This window comes from Artemia sp. Qi Xiang Cuo, chromosome 9 (genome assembly GCF_049724085.1).
Source record: "Artemia sp. Qi Xiang Cuo chromosome 9, ASM4972408v1, whole genome shotgun sequence".
Taxonomy (NCBI): Eukaryota; Metazoa; Arthropoda; class Branchiopoda; order Anostraca; family Artemiidae; genus Artemia; species Artemia sp. Qi Xiang Cuo.
The window spans coordinates 67,829,546-67,850,269 of record NC_142802.1 but is presented as its reverse complement, the minus strand read 5'-3'; the positions used below and the strand labels follow the sequence as shown (position 1 = coordinate 67,850,269).

The 20,724-nt window shown below is 35.4% G+C and overlaps 1 protein-coding gene across 1 annotated transcript in view; it reads left to right on the top strand.

Moving 5' to 3' along the window:
- kuz (zinc-dependent metalloprotease kuz) overlaps positions 1–20,724 on the top strand; it is a 90,659-nt gene that overhangs the window by 46,957 nt on the left and 22,978 nt on the right. The window contains 4 exon segments of the mRNA XM_089094844.1: positions 5,073–5,257; positions 10,142–10,316; positions 13,291–13,471; positions 16,179–16,350. Coding sequence (XP_088950970.1) covers positions 5,073–5,257; positions 10,142–10,316; positions 13,291–13,471; positions 16,179–16,350 — 713 coding nt within the window.

The following is a 20,724-nucleotide window of genomic DNA, read 5'->3' as shown; positions in this document are numbered from 1 at the left end:
GCTTTGAATTTCTTTAAATATATTGAAGGAAGATTTAGGGCAAGATTTCTCATAGTCCATTTTCTAAGCTCTTGACTTCAAATTATGACTTCTATTTTGATATTTGTCATTTCTTTGACAGCTTCTACAATTTGTAGAATTTTTTAAGTTTAGGGATTTACTAAAACTAGAAGAAGAAACGATTACAAGGAAAAGAAAAGAGGGGATGAGACAAGTGCAACTAATTCACATGGAGAAAATAGGGTTCAGAATTTCAAAGAAAGTATGAGAAAATGCTTTGGATCTAAAGTGAACAAAACCCAGTGTTTTGTCAGTTATCAAGTATAAAATGGACTCAAACATTCTTTTGAATTTTTGCTAAAATATATATCAAATATATAGTAAACAGAAGTATTCGAATCTTTCGAATATATTAAAACATTCTTTGTATATATTAAAAAAAATGTACAAGGCAGCTTTAAACTCTATGAATTCGAACACAGTAATAATACAGATGTACAGGTGTAAATTTGACTGTGTAATATACAGTGTAAATTTATACAGTGTAAATTTGATAGATTTGAAAAATATGTCAGAAAAGACTATGTGGACACGTGTTTATAGAAAGCGGTTGGACATGAAGGATCCCCCTTTCTGAGCTTTTGAATTTTCTGATGCCTAAATGAAGTTTTCTGTCTTTCAACCCCCCCCCCTCCTCTACCCCCTGAAGAATTTTTCTGTCACCTTTCTAATGTTTGGATCTTACGTATCACCAAAAGTATATTTACGGGGGACATTACTGCTCAATGATTGTTAAACAACTTGCCTGTTTTTACTATTTTGACTAACTTACCCTCCCTCCCGTGAAACAAACTTCTTTGGGAGGACTCCCCTTTGCAAAATTGCCGTGGAATCCCTTACGTCCTAAAATCCATTTTTCGGAAAATTTAAAAACTATTGCTTTTAACCGCATATTTTCCACCTTTCCTTCCAGGGGATATTCCTGACACCCTCTTCGGCCTCTGACTATGTTAACAACTGAAGACCTTGTTACATTCCTCGTTAATACAGAACTCAAACAAACAGTTCTCACATTTTATATATACATGTTTCTTAGAGAGGCCAATAGCCTGATGTAGCAATAACTTTTTGAATTGATTCAATGGCTACAAGCAGGGTAAAAGAGCTTAACATAGTTGGAGAGGAGACGGCTCTATTTAACTGATCTTCAGAGGACCCCTTCTTCCTGGTCCAGGTATAAGTATAAGGTTCAGTGTTCTTAGTGTTGTAAGATTATTGTAGTGTTCTTTGAAGATAATTTCTTAAACCACATTGGCCTGCCATAATATAAGAAAAGGAAACGATCACAAATGGGGTTTTTAAGGCCATACGAATATACTGGATAAACAAACAAAGTGAATAAATCGAGAGGAAAACCGCCTCTCTTCTTCAGTGCGAAACGAAATAATGTATTTAACCCGTTACGGCCCACTGTCCTATTTACAGGAAATAATTTTTTTGTGGCTAAATTTACACTGGGAACAATTTGCTTTTAGTGATAAAGGCTTTCTTGGCGACCAAGCTATCTAGTCTAATTGTTTCAAGTCAGTTGATCATTCAATATCAGATCAGTGATGTCATTTAAGTCACAATTAGCATAATTGCACAACGGTAGTTTTCAAAATTCGGTAAAAAATAGTTAGAATTCCCCTAGACAGTAGTGATTTTGATAGCAGTTAGACAACTGTATATTTAATCGTAATCCCGAATAAAAACAGACCTGAAAAGTAAGTTCATAGTTTTACAGCTTTTTACGTTGATGTCATATTTGTAGGACAGTGGGCTGTAAGGGTTACTTTTTGTACGTGAAATTTCAAGGATTACGTTTTTATTGCTAATTTCACTTGAGATTAAAAAAAAAATTAATGAGTCTTTGGTTGATTCTGTATTGTGACAACTTGGGGAAAACTTTATCCACGCTTTTTGGGTTTCAGTCATAATTCTCTCTGCAATTTTCTTCCGAGTGTTCACTTATGTGTTTAGTTTACTTGTGATATCCATCTGTGTTTTTCTTGTTTTCTCTTATTATTAATCCGTTTTTCCCCATTGGATCGGATATAAGTAAAAGTAACAACAATAATGTGGGTCCTTTATCATCCTTCAGCTTTAGCCTATTTGTCACCATGGAAAAAATATCTATAAATTTTTCTTCGTCTTCCAGATTTCTGAAAATCAAGACAAGAAACCCCTGCATTTCACTTAGCGAAGCTCTAGACCTCCTAGAAGACGAAGAATTTGCATGTGAAGATATTCAGGTTGTTGTGATGCCTCCTGATCCCGATCAAGCATCTGATGAAGATGAAGGAAATGACGACAACACGGTGGCTCCGATTGTAAATGACATCCCGGGAATGTTGAAGTAGATTTCAGACCAAGTCCTCTCGAAGAATAACAATTTGAAGACATCGACAACATCATCCTCACAGAAGAAGAAGGTGCAGCAACTTCGAGAGGTGGGCCACAGAAGAGGCAGTTCAAAGCCGTGAACCCGAAATGGAAGAAGCAAAAAGGAACCTTTCCTTGGCGAAACTTGGGCGAGGGAGCAGCTAAGGCGCTTGAGAAAACCTGAGAAACAATAGAAGGAAAAACATCAGTAGAGGTATTGGTTTTGTTTCTAGACGATAAATTTTTTGACCTCATTTCTCGTGAAACGGTTAGATATTCTAAGGGCGACGTCTAAGGGAAACTTTGACTTCACTACGTCAGCTAACGAAATACGTGTGTTCGTGGGAATACTAATTTCTTCAGGCTGTAATAGATTGTGTTCCCTATCACATGATTGGTCAATTGATGAGGATCTTGGGAGTGAGCGGGTCAACTAAGCAGTGCCCAGAAATTCATTCATGAAGCAGTGTCCATGAAGATGAAAGAAAACATCTACTTCGTGGACAAACATACAGTTCAAAGCTTCAAGATCAGTGGGATTCCCAGGTAAAGTCCCTCTTCGACATAATCAATGTAAACTTTAAGCAGTTTGGAATTTTCTCTCAGCATCTATCCGTCGACGAAATGATTTTGAAGTATTACGGGAAATATAGCCCGACGCAGTTTATCCGAGGCAAGTCCGTTCGATTTGGATTTAAACTATGGGCTTCATGCACTTCGGATGGCTATTGCCTTCAGTTTCATCTGTACTCGGGGAAGGAGCCTAGTGCCCCTTCTCAGACTGCTAAAGAAGGCCTAGGGTCTCGAGTCGTGAAAAGACTTTTGGAAATTGTTGAAAATGGCATCAGCCACGAGGTATATTTTGACAATTTCTTTACAAGTCATCAGCTTTTGTGTGACCTGAAAGAAGCTGGATTTCGAGCGACTGGGACGGTTAGAGAAAACCAATTGGCAAGGTGCCCTTTCCTTTCCAACAAGGATTTTAAGAAGGAGCAACGTGGAGCCTATGATTATCGGTTTGTTGCAGCCAACGATATATTGGTCGTAAAATGGCAGGACAATAACGTTGTCTCTGTAGCATCCAACCATCTGAGCCTAGATCCAATAAGACCGGTTGAACGAAGAGTTAAGGAACAGATGGGAAAGACGGCAGTGCAGCAGCCGCATCCACTCAGACAATAAAACCGGTACATGGGTGAAGTTGATTTAAATGACTGGCTTGTAAGCAAGTATGCTGTGTCTATTAGAGGAAATAATTGGTATTGGGCTCTATTCGTGCGCCTGTTAGACATGGCTGTCGTCAATGCTTGTACACTATTCAATATGGTGGTTGACAAAGAAAAGGAAATGACTCTTGTAGATTTTAGACGGGAGGTCACACGAGTCCTTTTGAAAATAAATTACGGAAGAGGGGAATCAAGGTCTTCAATGTTAGAAGGAAGACCAGTTTCTGTGCCACCAGTCAGCACCTTATATGATAGAATAGGACACTTCCTAGTGAAGCGCGAAAAGCACCGACGATGCCAAGGCAAAAACTACAAGGAAAAACCACTGAGCTACTGTGAGAAATGTGACGTTACCCTGTGCACTGACTGTTTTGCGTCTTACCACACTAAGTATTGATTTCGTTTGGTTTTGTGCTGCATTTAATTCCGTTTTTGGCATTAAAAATATACTTGATGAAATCGTGCGTATTTTGGTACCCCTAGAGCCCACTGTCCTATAAATAGGATAGCTTGTATCTAAGAAACCGGAAGAAGGAAAAATCTATAAATGCATTTTTGGCTTACTTATGTGATAAAAAGAAACTGGTGAAAAGGACAACTAGAATCTCCGACATTTTTTCTTGGGTCTTAACGGGTTAAGAAAAGTGCCGAAGAAAAAAAACAACAAAAACAAACGCAGTTAGTCAATGTAAAAAAAACATCAAAGAAAAAACAAAAAAAAGAAGATAAAAATATAATTTAATAAAAGCCAAAAATTGTAAAAATTAAAACCAAATACCTAACAACCATAAAAGCGAGTCATTCGCCTATATCCACGATTTGCACAAAATCCAAAAAATTATGAACTGCCATCGACGGATACTAGCGAACAACTGAATTTTTGTAAGTTTTGGCTTTTATTGAATTTTATTCATCTTTTAGTTTTTTGGTTCTTTTCACATTGACTTTCCTCGTTTGTTTTTTTTGTTTTTTTTATTCGGCACTTTTCTTGAATACGTTATTTCTTTTAACGCTGAATAAGAGAGGCGGTTTTCCTCTCGAAATATTCACTTTGTTTGTTTATTCAGTAATTCCCGTTTGGCCTTAAAAACCCCATTTTAGAGCGTTTCCTTTTCTTATTGTGTTCCTTGTTTTGTATAATTTTTTTTCAAGTGTGGTCAACCATCATGGTCTAAAAATAGTCTTTCCTATGCTTTCTATTATTAAGTTACTATTATATTATGTTATAACCCTTATTTGTATCAATATTTTCAATTATTTTCAACCAGCATGGTCTTAAAATGGTCTTTTGCATGCTTTCTATTGTTAGGTTATTTTATAATAGTCTCAATTGCATCTTCATAATTCGCTGATTAATCTCTACATTTTCCAAGTATTTTTGCTAGGAACAGCTCATTACTTGCTTTCTTCTTCTTCTTTTAGGAGCATCAGGAGGGATATGCGAAAGATACAAGTCGTACACTGAAAGTCTGGGTGGCTACCATCGACAGACGAAGCGATCTTTGAACACAGGGATTATTACGTTTGTCAACTATAATAGCAGAGTACCTCCTAAAGTCTCTCAGTTAACTCTAGCACATGAAATAGGACATAATTTTGGATCACCGGTAATGAAATCCTATTGAAAAATACTTTATGAAAAAGAAATAAATAAAAATATAAAAAGACAAACTTTCATTCGAAATACACTAAAAATCACAAAAGAATCTTTTAATGGAAATTTAAGATAGAAATCTTTTAGGTAGTAATGATATCTAGATATTTCTGGATAATTTTCTAAATAAGTAATTTCTAGAATTTCAAAGACAAAAAATGAAAGCGTGGGATGATCATGACGTAGAAAGCTGTCCTTGAATACTTCTTATGGGTAATGTATCATTTTAGTATGCCTAGTATAATTACTGTTATAATATAATTAATCAATCGTAAAAAATATAACATGACTTTCTTACGCTTTCATTTATGGTCGTAAAAAGTTCAGCCTACTGGGTAGCCAAAAAAAATCTATTGTTTAGTGTTCTTGGAGGAAGATGTTTTTCTAACTTTATTTAATTGTTTTATTTTATCCTTTTTTGTCAATTTTTGACAAATCTTTTAGAACGTCTTTTCTTCATCCCAACAATTCATGCTGGATACTAATAAATCTGGCGTGCAAAGAATCATGGTGATACCAAGCCTATCTCTACTTCAGCAAAGCAACAGCCATGGTATTACTTGTATATGATTAATGCTATGTCTGTAAACAAATATATTGTTTTATGAAGATGTGACTTTTGAGCGTTTGATCATATAAACAGATGAAGTTGAAATAAAGTGCTTCAAAAAAGAAAGGCGGTGCTAAAAAGGGTGTTAGAAACAAACATACACAAAAAAAACTTCACAGATCTGGGAATATGTGCTGACTTCAGCTCATAGTAAGTACAAACAGTAAATGCATGTTTTACACTAGCAAGTCACAATTAGTCACTTTTGTGGTTGGATTCCTCAACTCTATGAAATTATTATACTTTATTAGCTTAAGATGTTTTTTTTTTTGCAACTCACTCAGTTCCTCATAATTTTTTGCAAAATCGATAAGTTGATCACTTTGATTTTTGATCAGTTTATTTATTTGAGACAATATACTTGTTTTTAGTGCAGTACATAGCTGAAAATGTTATAGTTAGTCAGAATTTTGCTTACGATGTGAGAGAGAGAGGGAGGGAGGGGGGGGGTTCCTGGACAGGTCTTGGAGGCCACGCAGTGGAAAAAACTTTCAAATGTAAAAATGACAATAAGTACTCCCGTTTTGATCAATATATTTAATATCTTCCACGCGATGGGACCGCTCTTTCTCCGAATACATTCCTCTTACAGTGTGAGGTTGGAAGGACTACTGACGCGTGATGAATCTTTTGAATACATCTAAAAAAATGATGCAACCCGGGTGCGGTTGTTCAAGAAATTGTGTAACATTTTTCTTACCAAACTGATATTTACAGACCTTTTCGGTTGATCGATCGATCACGGTGAAGGACTGGCCTAATCTGTTTGTTCTGCATTTTGTTTTTTTACTCTGAAGATGAAAAAAAATGAATTATAATTAATTATTTTTCTTTTCTTCTAAATTTTGTCAGATTTCCTTATCTCAACTGCAAAAATAGATGGGAACTAGTTTTTTACTTAGGAATTTTATGAATGAATTTTATGAATGAAAAATGAATTATAATTAATTATTTGGTATTTATTTAGCCTTGGCCCACCTCATAAGGAGACATGTTAAGAAAACAATTCTTACTTTAAAATATGTATAATGATCCTAGTTCTTATACTATCCAAGGGTAGAACCTTTATCATCAAGTCTTTCCTCTAAAAATCCTCAAAAGAGAAAAAGTTTCCAAATATCACCACGTTTTCAATTCAATGCTTAAGTCATTTTGAATTGCCGCTATAAACTGCTGCCAAATAAGTTGTTTTATAGATAGCGTTTAGCACGTATTTAGCACGTGTGTCAAAAAACGTGTTTAAAGAAAAAGTAGTGGTAAATTGAAATTCCGTGCATCTTTTGTAACCTAACCACTGCTATTAATATTTGTATTTACGACACTGCTATTCGCCCTTCGCCACTGCTATTTGCCCTTCGCCACTGCTTTTAATATTTTGTATTTACGCCACTGCTATTCGCCCTTTGCCACTGCTCTTTAAAAAAAAATATTAAAAAGACCGGCATGAACGCTATCTATAAAAGAACTTATTAGGAGGCAATTTAAAAAGACTTAAGCATTGAATTAAAAACGTGGTTTTTGAGGATTTTTAGAGGAAAGACTTGATGATAAAGGTTCTCCCCTTGGATAATATAAGAACTAGGATCATTATATATATTTTAAAGTAAGAATTGTTTTCTTAACATGTCTCCTTATGAGGTGGGCCAAGGCTAAATAAATACCAATTATTTTTCTTTTCTTCTAAATTTTGTCACATTTCCTTATCTCAACTGCAAAAATAGATGGGAACTAGTTTTTTACTTAGGAATTTTTATGAATGAATTTTATGAATGAAAAATGAATTATAATTAATTATTTTTCTTTTCTTCTAAATTTTGTCACATTTCCTTATCTCAACTGCAAAAATAGATGGGAACTAGTTTTTTACTTAGGAATTTTTATGGCATTTTCTAGTATGATTCAAAATGTATCTTGTACAAACAGTATATCGTTAATAAAAATAGAAAAAGGAAGGCAAGTTTGAAACATATTTAATGTTTTCCACCCCCTTGTGAAACTTATGTCATGTATATACCATACAATCAGATAAGGTCAGTAAAAGAAATGGGAAACGTCTGTGACTGAATGTCCGCGACCTCTTCTTTGTGCCAAAAAAAGAGAAAAAGAAAAGGGGTGACAAAAATAAAACTGTCAGTAATAAATTCAAGAAATATAAGGTAAAAACAAGTAACCAAGAAAGCAAAGGCTAAAAACTGACGAATAAAAGAAACCAGAAAATGAAAACTAAAAGCAATGAACAATAACTAATTATGCAATAAATTATTAGTAAATTGAAATCACTTATAAACAGGTTGTAGTTTGACCTCTGTGAAGCCAAAAAATCTTGCTTGGTATGGTTTCCAACTTGTATATTCATATGTATGTCAATTGTATTTTTTCTAAAGCTTTTTTTTCTTCCGGTATCATGTCTTCGTAATCCTAGCAAGAAAAAACTAGACGATAGCTATAGAAAAAAAGAGAAGATAGGAAAGCTATTATAAAAAGCGAGAACCATAATGAAGATGATCAATATCCCTTACATGTGTCTAATAAAAAACTTGAACTTGTATCTTTTTCCCTACAACCGGCACTTTCCCAGTGCCAGTTTTTCTGACATCTGACATAAATATCCTTTTATTTATATTTTTATACTTCTATGGCAAACCTTGCCCCCCCCCCCGATTAAGAGGTCTAAAACCGCTGCTGCTCTTTCCGTGCTCCCTCAAAGTTTGAGTCTTACATAATAAATACAAACTTGAATATTTTACTTACCAAATGAACTTAATTGTTCCATTGCTTTGTATTACATATATATTATTGGAATACAAGGCCGTACCCCGCGAGGGGGGGGGGGGTCCGGGGGGTTTGAATCCCCCCTGCCCCTGCGAAATGTTTGTTTGACTCATAGAAACGTAACAAAAATGGATATCAACAAATTTTGTATGCGTTTTCAAAAGTTTTTGTGTGTGTGTAAAACCCCCCTACCCCCTCCCCCCCCCCCCGAAAAAAGATCTGAGTAAAACCTCCTCCGAAAAAAAAATCCTGGGTACGGCCTTGTTGGAATATGTGCTACTTAAGCTGTTTTATGAGTAAAAATGTCATAAGGTTTTTTTTTTACTTTCTTGTGTAGATGTTACTTTTGTCTTCATAGTTCGAACTATATTTTGACTTCTTTTGTAAAATATCGGCTTACAAATAAAATGGCACTTGTAAAAAAAGGCCTGTAAAAGCTTGCCAAATTTTCAATTGCTTGAGGGGGATAAGGAGGGATTTATTACCTGTCATAGCAGAAACTCTTCGTGGACCATCTTCCCCCACTCCAGGAAATATTTGGAAGTAAGTGAAAATTCATAAAAACGAAGGTAATCTTTATTTTGAAGCCAAAAAGGTACTTTTTATGAGTCATGCTTTTGGAATTGTTAATTAATAATGATTTTTATTATTGAATCAATTAATTTCCATTGTTTAGATAATTTATTTCTAAGATACAATTAGTGTTATTTTCGAATGCACTCATGGCTCGTTTACACATTGCGGGAATCCGTCCGGACTTAGAAATCCGTGTGGAGATTCCATCCGTCTTCGTGCTTGAAAAACTCTAGCTTTCCGCAAAGATTTCGTCAAATCAGGACGGATTCTTGGCAAGATTTTTAAATTAATAAAAAAATGACTATAGAACATCAAAATCTTTGTTGTTTCAGACTGAATTTCTTTCTATTTTTGTCTTCTGTGCCTTCTTTGCAGTATAAGGACTAAAGCGAGAGTCAAATTAGCCAATAATCTTCTTTTACAACTTATCTTCATCCACGCTGATTCATTTATTTGAAATCTTTGCCTTAAAACGTAGCGTTTTCTAAGCCATCGTTTCTAAAGATACGGACGGTTTTCTGCATGTATTTCTGCAATGTGTAAAGGAATCATTTCAATTGAAAAATCTACTGATGACAAGTTGTTTTGGATTAGTGTATCTATGCCTGGTCTTCATTATTTTTTCTCTCTTATAGTAAGACTACCGTGTTAAATGTTGGGTAAGTGGCCAAGGCGGTAACTACATTATGTTAGATTGATATGATTTATGTAATTTTTATGATAAATAAAGAATCTTGTGATTCAATTAAATATTTTTTTTTAATTTAGATGATTCATTTTATAATTCAGTTATTATTAATTTATTTTTAATGCTCCCCTTTCAACTGAAGCCTAATTGTTTTTGAAGGTCTTGTTTGCATTATTTTCTTTCTCTTATAGCATGACTATCCTGTTAGTTGTCGGCCTGGTGGTCAAGGTGGGAACTACATTATGTTCGCATCTGCAACTAGTGGCGATAAGCCAAATAATTCTAAATTTAGTACATGCAGCGTTGGAAACATAAGTCAAGTTCTGGACGCTGTTCATGAGGGGAAGAAGAAAAACTGCTTCTCAGGTAATGTCAGTGTATCTGCTCAAAGTTCTACTGCGAGGGAAGGGAGGGGGGCTGTCCCCCTCTGTGTTTTTTCCATTAATCACATTCAGTTTGTTTTAGTTCTTGGACATGGATTTCTTTCTTTCTTTTTTATACTTTATTAATTTGTGTTAAATTTTTATTGACCATTTTCTATGCTTGATTGATATTTTTTAGTTTTATTTTGTTTTATTTGGTTGTTTCTTTGTTCTGGTTTCTTTTACTGGACATTTTTAGTGAATTTGGCTCTGTTAGCGCTTGTGATAGCCTTTTGAAAATGAATTTATCTTATTAATAACGCCAACTTATTTTATAAAGCAATTTTATTTTCTTCTGATAAAAAATTATACAGACAATTTTTTTCTTTGTATCTTCGGAATTTTTCAATTGGACACGTTCGCTTTTGAAACATCTAAAAAGAAAAACAATCCCCTTCACTGAAAATAGAACTATTATGACCTATTTTCGACAAGTTATATCAACTAGTAGAGAATCTTGTTTCTGCTTTTTATGTCATATTAAGCTTAGCTTGTCTTGATTTTATTGTTCTTGGTTTATATTACTTCGGGTTATATAATATATATAAATCTTAATTTATAGAAATTATAATATACAAAATGTAATATAATAGATTATAATTTAGAAATTGCAAATTTTTTACTAGACGATTCTGCACTTATCTGTTATAGCGCCTTTGTTAAATTCTTCATCTAAATAGAATATGTTTTTCTGACTATTCCTAATGAAATATCACAGAATATGATGAAAAGATAATACTTTAGAAACAAATTTGGGCTATATATTTGCACATTAGGGGGGGGGGGGGTAAAGTGTAACGGGTCACTGTTCAAATACTTTACCCCCACCTCCTAATGTGCAAATATTTTACCCCCAAATTATATATTTCCCATCTATTCTGTTCCTTCTCTTTGTCTTGTCTCACGCTAAGCTAAAAGTTTTTATATTACAAGCGTTAACGACTTAGTCTTCTTAGCATTAATTTTTAAACCTATTCTAGCACACTGAACTCGTAAAACCTTTTAAATTTTATTCATTTCGTTCACACTTTCATCTAGGATGCTTAAATCATCAGCATAATCTAATTCCAGGAAAGTTTTTTTCCTCCTCATTTGATTTCGTATTCTCCCATTGTCTTTCCTATGCTCCTTAAGACAATTCCATCAAAATAATCTATACAAAAACGGGATAGAACACAACTCTGCTTAACTCCTGATTTAATACGTATCCAGCTGCTAATCTCATTTCCTAGTATTATTCTCGTACACAGCACTAATCACTTTAATGTTTTTATCTGGTATATTATACAAGGATAAGACCTTCGTTATAGCTTTTCTATCAACAGAATCGAACGCTTGCTCATAATTAATAAAACTGAGGACCAAAGGTTTTTTATAACTTAAGAACTTCTCCATCACTTACCTAGGAGAGAAAGTCTTCTCTACACATTCTTTAACTTTTCTAAAACTACCCTGTCCGTCTCTGGTAACTTTTTCGACATCACTTCTTAGTCTCAAAATATCACATTAACAAGTCTTTTTCTACCTACAGAGACCAGGCCTCGGTAACTACCACACTCACTCTTATCACTTTTCTTACCCTGTGGTTTAATTAGTGTTATCCTAAAATTGCTTAGTACTTCTCATTTTCCAAAAATCATATTTATAATCTCCGGTAACTTATTTCTAACCTCAGAGCCACCACATTCAAGAAACTCATTTACCACAGTATCAGCACCTTGGGCCTTATTGTTCTTTAATCCTTTAGAACTGTCGATCTTCCTCACAAAACAAATCTTCCTTCACATCTAAGGTATCACAAACTTTTTCATGTTCCTCAATATCTTTTCCTGTAACTCTATCTTGTTTTAGCACATTTTCAAAATGTTTTTCCGATCTCTCTTTAACTTTTTCTGTATCACTAATTGTGGCCTCGTTTCTATCTTTAACTGGGACAGGTCCGGATCGACTATTCCCTCTCAATTTATTAACATACCAGTACAATATTTATACCCTAAAGGCTAAGGTTGCAAAATATCAAGATATCTATGTTAATAGAAGAAACAGCTTTAGATACAGCTTTCAGATAAATATATATGCCGAAATTTGTCCTAGGAGGGGTCCTTTGAACGCAGATTGGGGAATCTCTCGACAATTTGTTGTTCTGCACCTTTTTTTTTATTTTAGAGCAGGGATTGTTACAAAAGGTATTTTGAAGAAAAGCTGTATAATCCTCAGAGGTGTCATCATTGAACGAAAAACAAGTATTAGTAGACAACTATGTAGTTTTTTTTATTCAGCTATCCCGAAAAACAACCCTCTGTGCTGTCTTTGCTAAAGGTTTCTACTCGGAAACCTAATTCAGTAAAAAAAATACAGCAGTATGGAGATAGTCTCGGTTTTGCTTACTGCTATAGCTTTTACTATTCGTATTGCGTCAGATTTCCAAGCCGAAAATATACAAAAGACGAAATATTGCAGAAAAAGCGTGGGAGGTGTATTGGAGGTGATGCTCATAAAATGGAGTCCTAGCCTCAGAGAATAGTATCGTTTCATACCAAAGTACCTCCAGAAATACAAGCAAACGTTTCCAAAAAGAAGAGGTTGATTTTCCAAAAAGAAGAGGCTGATTTTCTTTATCTGGACCAACCAAGTCGTAGATAGGTGCTATTTCTATCAGCCAGAAAAAATCAGCTTAATTCTACTGAATTTATATTTCCTTCAGCCTACTCTTTTTCTTGCCCGTTTCTATTTTGTTTTAGCCTAAGTGGAGGGGAAGCACTGCTATTTGGATAACCCTTGCGTCTAAATATATGCCTATTACTGAGAAAAGATTCTAGATCTTTTTATTTTGTTCTTGATTGAATTTGTTTAGTTTATTTATATTTTATTTCATGATTCTATTTAATTTGGTACCCATCATCAAATCCTTGTTTTAGAATCGGATGGTGCGTTTTGTGGAAACAAAATTGTTGAGCCAGGCGAAGAGTGTGATTGTGGTTTTGATGACAAAGAGTGCTTAGAAGATCGGTGCTGCTATCCAAGGATTGTTAGTGAGGCAGACTTAAAGGTCAACTCTGGTGCTAGGGGTTGTACTCGCCGACCAAAGGCACAGTGCAGGTAAGCTTGAAGGGCATTGTACAGAAAAGTAGAACTAGAACAATGTTTTGTATACTCAGCTTTAAGTTTTCTGATCTTAAAATATTTAGATCAGGATTGCTAAAGTAGTGTTAGATCCGGGAGGAAGGGTAGCCCCCCTCCTTTTGGTGTGGATTTAGTTTACTTTGTTGTAGTTTTCGCTTACGTTGATTTGTCAACCATTAACAACACAAAAGTCAAACAGTCCATTCGATTGGAAACTGGCAGTCCAAGTCCCTTTTTAAGATCCAACGTGATTGGGTCGTCCAGCAGCCTTCCTATGCCCGTTTCCGTGGCCTGACCCCCCCCCCTCCCCATAACCTCATGACATTGGATCAAAATTTCCAGACAGCGGTTTTGTTCAGTAATGTTGGAAGGTATAGTAAGTTTGCTTCTGCAGCCGACATCAATGTTATACCCAAGGGACAACGACCAGAAATTATATAAATTGCACTTTGTTCACAGATAGGTTTTAGTTGAAAAGGTGACCATGTTTGGCTTTAGTTTTTCGATCAGCTAGAAGCTCTTAGGGAACGTTTGCTAGGCCAAGATTCTCAGACTTACCGGAGGGTGTACTCTGGAAACGACACGCGTACCTATGTAGATCAAAAGATGCTATTTCCACCCGACTTTTCAAATTGCCTGTAATATTGGAGGAACGAGTTGAAACTTTCAGGAGATATTGGAGAGGTTAAATAGACCTCAAATTTTTATCTTGAAGGACGAATCAGACGTAAATTGAAAGACACTATGTGTATCTAGGTCATCGAAATAGAGTATGTGTAATATTTCATTAACGGCTTGGCCAATAAAAGTCGCAATGCTAGATCCTAACAGCTCCATACAAATCTAAAAGGAGGTGTAGGAGGCACGCTCCTCCTCCATCCCAACCTATTCATTTCCCTTAAATCTTTCCTTGTAAACTCCTCCCACCCCATTCGGGCACAACCTGTTTTTTATTTAGTCCTTGATGGTTGGATGACAAGGCAGATTTTTGCCAATCTGTCATCCCTCATCTGCTGAACGTGTCCTAATCATCTCAGTTGTTCTAAAAGTGCAATTGAATCATATCTTTGGTACAACTTACACAGGGAAGGAAGTTAAAATGAATTTTAGAATTTTAGTCTTGCATGTTCTGAGAAATTTAGCTGATTTTATTTTCTTCATCTTATGTGCGCAGCAGAATTTATTTCAAAAAGTTTGAAAGGAATCAGCGGTCTCCATCCGTGGTCATAGGATTTCTGTTTTGCCAGAACGTAAATGGATCTGTGTTAACTTTAGAAATAGATTTGAATTGAAAAAAGTTTACTTGTGACACAAATGCAGATTTAGCATTTGTGAAGAAATTTTCCAAGGCCCTTAAATATATCACAGTTTTTTTTTTTTTTTTTTTTTTTTTTTTTTTTTTTTTTTTTTTTTTTTTAAGCTCAGAACAGTCCAAAATCAATTAACTTATATTTAGAAGATTATGACATTATTCGTATGTTCACACCTGTAAAAATCTGATCCTCTTCTTTCCGTTTTCTTCCGCATTCAACCCCCTCCACTCTCTTTTTTCATTACCTTATTCAATCTTCCTCTTCTTAGCTCTCTTGTTCTCTCTTCCCTGGATTGTCTCTTGTTCTTGGATTGTCCCTGTCCACTCTCTCTCTGTCTCTTGTAAAATGTCTTTGTCAGATGAGTTTTTTTATTGTCAGGCTAGTATATTTAATTGAGTTGAAAATAGGACTTATTTCAAAAAAGTGTCCTAAATGAGGAACTGAGAGCTAATTCTTCTTAATGAGTTTCTAATGTTTTCCAGGGCAATTTTTACATTTATTATTCTTGTATAGAAATCTAGGAATGTGCGTATACCATTGACTTATTTTTGGATCTAATGGGGTTTTGTGCATTGGTTGGGAACAAGAGGCACACGGGGCGTGGCTTATAAAACAATGAGAAACAAGCTTTCACTGAAAATAAAATAGTTAATAGGCTTTAAAATAGTTTTTTACTATTTTTTTTCTCAAATCGACAAAAAGACAAATCGTTTTTTAGCACATAGTCAGGATATAGGAAAAAATAGAGGTTGAAAATAAAAAATAGAAGTTAACTCTCATAACTTGCATACTACAAACAAAAATACAAAATACAAATAATTGTATTTTTATTATATAAATATACTCCGGGGCCCGGAGCCCAGGCCCCCCGAAATCTCACGATTTTCTTTTTATTTTGCCCATTATTTTCTAATACTTCTCACAGAATAAGGGTTTTCAAGGATTTGCATAAAATAGTTAATATAATTTAATAATTAAGTACTAGAGCATCTCTAGCAAAGGATTGTAAATAAATTTAACAGAATGAACTTAAAATATAGATATAATATAAATATGAATTTAATTTATATGATTTTATAAGCAAATTTAATTAATTTATAAATATTATTTAATTTAAATGTAAAAATATAGATTTAAAATAGTAAATACCTTTAACAACAACTAAAGTGAGAGAAGATTGGTTTGAAGTCGCCAAAATGCTTATCATGCTTACAAATAAGATTAAGGTTTTCTTTTCAGCTATTTTTTCTATACCAAAAAAAAAAGTAAAAATATTATGCATATATTCAACTACGACAAAACATGGGGTTTATTGGTGTATTTGCCTTTCAATATTACCTAGTGCTTTAAGCGCTATCTTTTATTAACAGTCCAAGCGAAGGCCCATGCTGTGATAAGTCATGCCGCTTTCAACCTAGAACTGCACAAAAATGTCGTTTTGAAACGGAGTGCAGTCAGTCTCAGTACTGCGACGGCAGAAGTGCAGCCTGCCCACCATCAGATCCTAAGCCAGACAAGACGGAGTGTAATGGTAATACCAAGGTAAGGCTCTATATTCTCCTACACTTAAAGGTAATCAAACAGGTTGTCTTTCCAGGTGATTAAATGTACGGTGCTAGGTGAAAAATCTTTCAACTTTGAAGAATCCTGAACTAAGAAAATAAAAATAATTGGCTCCGAAGAACTAAAATATCCATCTATAAAACAACTCTATCCTCCTAGACCTTAAAATAAAGTAACAAACAATAATTTAAATAATAAATAACCTGTCTATTGATACTAATTGATTATTATTATTGTTGATCGATGTAATATTAAATTAAATAATTATCAAACTTAAATATTAATAAAATAAAATAATGAATTATATTTATACATATAATTATATGATTAACAATTTATTGATAATAACTTAATTAAAGAATTTAATAATGTAAAAAATTAAACAAAATAATTTAAGATAATAAAACAGGTCGTCTTTCCAGGCAAGTATAAACCAACGGTTTTAAGTGAAAAAGTCAGCCAACCCAGATGAATGTAGAACTAAAACAATACAAAATTTTAGGTACTGCAGAACTAAAATATCCATCTATAAACTAAAAAGATAACTAATTAGGTATCTATATTAGCTATAAAATATAACTATAAATACTAGTAGCAACAGCAGCATTAACATATTACCTTTACAAGTAGTTGCAATAGAATTAGTTCTGCACATATTCCTCTTTGGTCAGATTATTTTCGCCTTTTAGTATTCTCTGAAAGCTCTAACTTGATAACCGAATCAATTCTTTAGATACGCTCTTTTGACAATGTGCATGCACATAGCGTCTTTTGATTTAGTTCAAATTTCCCCTCAATATCGTAAATGTAGTAGTGTGGTAGTAGTAGTAGTAGTAGTTGTAGTATGCAAAATTCCAACTTAATACCCTCGGTTATTCCCGAGTTACGCCCTCTTGACAGCCTTTTTGATCATCTGTAGTCTTTGAAAGTTTCAAATTAATATACTCAGTCATTCCTGAGTTACGCCCTTTTGACAATCCGTATACACATAACGCGTCTTGATATAGTTCAACACTCCACTCAACATTCTCTGAAAGGCTCACCTGAATTCCCTTCGTATTTTTGGAAAATAAAGGTCAAACATGCATACCTTTCTCAATAACATATACTATACGTAAACAATGAAAGAATTGTCTTAACTTACAGCCCTTAACCCGAGGGCTTTGGGAAAGTTGACATCCCCAAAGAAATAATTACTAGATCTTTCGACAGTGCTGCTTTCTACTTTCAACAAAACTACTTCTTAAAATTTTGATCGGATGTGTTCTGGGGACTGATAGGCTTGTTGGGGGAGGGTGGTACTGGTTGCCCTTCATTCACTTTTGACTCTGAAAAAGGACACCAGATCTTCCGACTTCCTAAAAAAATGAGCCCCGTCCAATCGGAAGTTTTTACGACCATCTGTTCCATTAAAACCTTATATGCCCGAGGCATAATTTACAACCCTTGCCCCTGGACTCTGGAGTGTTTTGTACACTCTGAAGGCATTGTTATATGCTCTTTGGAGTATTGTGAACAAAATGGCTATCTCACAATTTTGATCGGATGTATTTGGGAAAAGAGGGTGTCACAGAGGGGGTCTCCATCAAAACTGATCAAGGGCTAGTTGCCCTCCATCACTTTTTGACTCTTAAAAGGGAACTAGATCTTTAATTATGCATTCAAATAAGGCTCCACTTAAGTTCACTCAACCACCCCTTCCATAAAAAGCTTATATATCCTGGGGCATAACTTAAAACTCTTGCCCCCCGACTCTGGTGGGTTGTGTCAACCTCAGATACCTTGTTATGGATCTTAGAACTGTTTTTGAACAAATGGCTACCTTAAAATTTACTAAAAGGATGCATTTGAGGAAAATAGGCCGAAGGGGTGGGCTAGTTGGCTTCTGATCACCCTACTCTTAAAAAGGGCCATAGAACTTCTGATTTTCCATCCAATCAGTCCCCTTCAATGTTTATACGACCACCCTTTCCATAAAAACCTGATATGCCCCAGGGGCACACCTTGGGGTTAAACCCCCACAGCCTTGCCGTGGGGAGGGGTCATCTTCAAAGACAGAATTGCTGGACCTTTCAACCACGCAAAACAAAATGGCTATATCAAAATCGATTGGATGTATTTGGGGAAAGGATGGGTGTAGCAGGGCCGCCACAAGTCCCTAAAAGTCTCGAAAATCGAGTGAAGGTCCTTATTGGTCCCTCAAATTGATAAAGGTCCCTAAAGTCCCTTTTCTTGCTTTGATTTAAAGCTTCGTAGTCTGAAGGCTACCAACACCTGTAAGTATACGGTTTTCAGTATTTTTGTTTGGATTGAGGTTCTTGGGCCTCTTTTTCTTGTCTAAGAAAGACAAAACTTGTTGTTACATAGGCTACAGCGCTACTGTGTGGACAGAACGGACAGACTAGTAACGAAAAAGAGTAAGCCCCTTTGCCCTTGAAGTCAATAGGCAAGGAGGCGGCAAGGTTTGGTTGGCTCTGTTAGTTACGTAGGAAACTCTTTTCTGTGTGTCACTTTGTTGCACACAGAGGGGAAAAAAACAGAGAATTGCTCTAAGTACAAAATACGAAGGAGGTGGGGTTAAAACCAGGTTTCTTGCGCGAATTTGAGCTTACATACATTTCTTGAACTATTAGACTGCTTCTTAGCGCCCTTTTTATTTGAATACATTTCTGGTAATAGCCCATATATTTTTCTACTTACTTCTTTTCTTTTTCTAAAGTTTAGTGTTTGAAGTTTCAGAATTAGTATTTCAGAGTTGAATTAGAATGGGAACGTGGAAATTCTGGGAGAATTGGTTGGAAGAGAAAGCTGCAACGGGACAATAAATGAAAGAGTGGTGCAGAGCCGTTCCGGGATATCTGTTTTCTTTCTACTGTTCTATCTGCAATACATCGCTTGTCTGTCATAAGGGCTCCTACGTTTTACTGCCAAACGCCAGAAGAGTAGAATGTTACCATAAAACTAACGTAGAATCAGGTTCATCTCTCGGTAACATCTTCCATAGAGAGCAGCAAACCAGCAAAACTGCCCAGGCACCTAGGTGCTTACCTTGTGCGGGATTAAACAACAATTACAGAAATTACATGGGCTCTGAAGATGATTGTGTCTGACTATTCTGGGAAATCCGCAGACGGAATAGCAGATGTATATGGAAAAATGTTCCAAGATACAGTGGTCAAAACTTTTCCTTCGGGTGAACTAAGTTCGCTTATTTTTTAACCGAACCTCTTGGACCCTATTTCCGGAACATGACCCTTAATGAAGTCGGCAAAAAGCCGTTGTCGAAAGCGTTAACGTTTCCGCATCCCGATGAAGTTTCAAAACCAATTTCTGCTCACAGTTGTTGTTAGACATGTTAGTTGGTGAGTTTAAACTTTTCCAGTTATTCGGACTTTCATCGGAGCCAGGAAGGATCGACGACAAGTGGAACAACGTGGTCCAGGGAGGGAAATATCCAAACTTGTCTGAAGTCGTAAACAATGCTTTGACCATTTGTCACGGGTCTGCCAGGATTGAGCGGGATTTCTCCCTTTCTGGGCGAGGTCTCATTGAAGAAAGCTTCGATGAATGAACGAACTTTGAATGTAAAACTGTTTGTGATACATATGTTGGGCAGATTTGGAAGACGTGCGCAAATGTTGCTGTCTCTGAAGACTTGATAAACCTGGCCAAATCTGCTAGAAAGAGCTATGATATGTACCTACAGCAGGAAAAAGCCTTGAAAGAAAAAAACTGAGAAAGAGCGGCAGGATTTGGAGGCAAGAAAACGGCTGAGAGAAGAGCTGCTCGCTAAAACCTCTGATAAGACAGACAATAAAGACTCTTGAAAAACATCACGAAGAAAGAAAAAGAAGCGTTTGATTCCAAGGAATAGGCTGCAGACAAGTTACTGAAGGAAGCTCATACCCGACTAGAAAAAGGCACTGAAAAGAAGGACATGGTCGAGATACAGTTAGCACAGGCTATGGTAGATGTTACTCAAAGAATCAGCAGCAGTTAGAGTCGCAGTTAGAGAGCAGCAGTTAGTGTATTCTAGTTACCGTACCCTTATCTCTTTCATCATATTTTTGTATCTGATTTTTTGTATTCGGAAGTAAAGCGTTCAGAAAAAAGAAGGAAAAAGCTCCTCCCATGACATGAGGATTCTCAGGTGGTCGGTTTCTTAATTATTACTTGGCCTCTGATCATGGAGAGATGTTTGCAAATGACCATTCAAATTTTTTTTCTTAGTCAAGTGTCATTTGCTGTTGTGTCAGTGCTTTTTCCTTCAAAAGCTTACTAAAAACTGAGTTTCTGGGTCCATTATGCGTTCAGAACGGTCCCTATAGAGGTCCCTTTTTCGACTAAAAAGAG